General features: G+C 36.2%; 1 protein-coding gene across 1 annotated transcript in view; it reads right to left on the bottom strand.

The window, feature by feature from the left end:
* Nucleotides 1-1,585: 1,585 nt before the first annotated feature.
* The window catches only part of LOC107574330 (one cut domain family member 2-like), a gene marked incomplete at its 5' end in the record, with an annotated part of 17,069 nt that continues 15,908 nt past the window's right edge, over nucleotides 1,586-2,746 (bottom strand). Inside the window, one exon of the mRNA XM_016260772.1 lies at nucleotides 1,586-1,946. Coding sequence (XP_016116258.1) covers nucleotides 1,657-1,946 — 290 coding nt within the window. The remainder of the gene's footprint in view (nucleotides 1,947-2,746) is intronic.

Genomic DNA, 2,746 nt, shown 5'->3' on the forward strand with positions numbered 1-2,746 from the left:
TTCCATTGGAAAGTGAGCTAAAACTATGAGGGAAGGAGTCATGCACACTTTGGGAAAGCTAAACTGGTAGGCATTGCTGTGGAGATTGTCCTCTTAAACTCTTGTAAAGGCCCTGATCACCAATGCCAGTTCACTTGTGTTTGCTTGTTCATAGCATAATACAATTACAGTCATACAGCGATGCATATGTGTGTGTGTGTGTTTTTTGCAGTGTAATTTCATTGAGTGTGTTGAGCTCGTGAGATGCATGTTCTTCGGTCGTATCATCCTGAGTTGTTTTTTAACCATCGAAGAACAATCGGTGTGGTCCAGCCCCTGTTCTATTGGAAATGTAATGTGCTTCAGGATTGTGCTCACAAACCCGGCCGGCCAGTATCGGTGTGAGAGATCTGCGGTCGGTGTGTCCTTCACGTGTGTTGTGCTTTGTGCTTCTGATGGGGGTTTGTACCGTGTGGAGCTGAAACGCTTCATCGGTGTGTTAGAAAACCCTGCGACCCAATGCCAACTTAAACCTGTGCGGTTATTTAGGTTGTCGTTCGTGTGTTATGGGTGAATCTCACAAAGAAGAACATGTGTGATTTTTTTCTTTAACCAAAAAGCATTACCATAATGCAAACAAAAAATAATTCTCATTACTGTAATAAAAATGGCTGTATTACAGTAACAACAATAGGAGCAATAACTGACAATGGGATTTTTTGGGAGTTATTATTATTATTTAAAAAGCCTGTATGCATCATGCCAATTACACTGCAAAAATTAATTTTCTTCCTTGTTTGTTTTCCAGAAATATCTAAAAATTGTTAAATGAGGATACATTTGAAAAGCAAAATTAATTAAGGTATTAAGTCTTGTTTTTTTGTGTGAAGAATTTATCAAATTAAGCCATTTTTGCGTAAAATAATAAATAATAATTATATATTAATATAATATATTTGTATATTTTATCATTACGTTAGAAATAATTTTTTCCCTTTGAATTAAGTTTATTTTTCTGACCTTGTTGGCAGATTTTTTTTTCTTGTTTTAAGCAAAACTCACTTCATTTTGATAGATTTTTCAGAAAATATCTTAATATTATTTTTGTTTCTCAAGTAAATGTATATTATTTGCACTCAAAAACAATACTCTATTAGCAGTGTAAAATATTGCAATAAATGTGACCTGGACGTGTTTTTGTGAGATTCATTCTTAGAACTTAAAGTATCTCCACACACACACACACAAGCACGCATGCACGCACGCACGCACACACACACACACACACACACACACACACACACACACACACACGCACGCACGCACGCGCACACACACACACACACACACACACACACACACACACACACACACACACACACACTTCAGGAAATGAAAATCAAAGCTAATTTCAAGTGAATGTAGATGTGAAATGCAAACCCTTTGGTTTTCTCTTCAGTTCAAAGCCAAATGTAAAGTTAACCATGTTTTTGATTGGCTTTGATCCTTCATTGGTGTCAATGCTTTGGACTGGAGCGGAGAATGCAGCGTTTTTCCTGACGTTTGGCTGTTTGGATGAACGGATCGGTGTCTTTTTGACTCTGACTCGAGCCGGTAAGCAGCTTCTCTCGTCTCGTCGCCCTTCGGAATGATTTTCTCCTCTTCTCCTCTCCGGGATCATGCTTTGGTACAAGTGCTGGAGGTGGATGACGTGTTGCCCGCACTCACCTCGTCCAGCCATTTGTCCAGGCTGCGTCTGCGGGCGTTCATGAAGAAGTTGCTGACAGTGTTCAGTTCCAGACCCAGCTGCTGCGAGATGGTCAGCTGAATCTCTCTGGACGGGCGCTTGTTCTCCTTAAAGATGGCCAGAAGTGTTCGCCGCTGCAGGTCTGTGAAAACCAGCCGCGATTTCTTTGGTGTATTGCTCCTATTGTCTTTGCTTGGGTCCAGCTCTTTTCTTTTGCACGCTTCGGGGGTTTCGTTTGTTAGAAAGGAGACACAAAAGAAAGAGAAGAAACACGTTAGAATCATTCACACGTTTATTCATGCACTTACATTTAATGCAGGGTTCGAACCTACACCCTTTGGATTATCAGCCCTGGGCTTTATTGCACCACCTACAATTAGATTACAGTTACATAAAAGAGAAAATAACAACGAAGTATTTATTAACATTTTTAAAATATTTTTATTTAGCTTTAATTTGCTTTATATCAATTTTAGTTTTAGTAACTTGTGCTTGTAATTTTTTTATATGCTTTTTATTTTATTATTATTTATTTTTTTATGTCGGTTTTAGTTTTAGTAATTTCGCTATGTGCGTATGTCATTTTTATTAGTTAATTTTTTAATATTTGGATTTAGCTTTAATTTGTTTTTATTTCAATATTAGTAATTTTATCTGCTTTTGTCATTTTATTATTATTTTTAAATATTTCTAATTAGCTTTAATTTACTTTTAATTAAGTTTTTAGTAATTTTATGTGCTTTTAATTTTTATTCATTTTTAAATTTATTTTAGCTTTAATTTTTATTTATTATTTTTATTAAATTTTTATTTTTTAGTAATTTCATTATGTGCTTATGTCATTTTTATTAGATTTTGTTTTTATTTCTATTTAGGTGTGTGAGTGAGTGAGTGAGTGTGTATGTGTGTGTGAGAGAGTGTGTGTGTGTGTGTGTGAGTGAGTGATTGATTGAGTGAGTGAGTGAGTGAGTGTGTGTGTGTGTGTGTGTGAGTGAGTGAGTGTGTGTGTGTGAGTGAGTG

This window comes from Sinocyclocheilus grahami, unplaced genomic scaffold (genome assembly GCF_001515645.1).
Source record: "Sinocyclocheilus grahami isolate Dianchi unplaced genomic scaffold, SAMN03320097.WGS_v1.1 scaffold2187.1, whole genome shotgun sequence".
Taxonomy (NCBI): domain Eukaryota; kingdom Metazoa; phylum Chordata; class Actinopteri; order Cypriniformes; family Cyprinidae; genus Sinocyclocheilus; species Sinocyclocheilus grahami.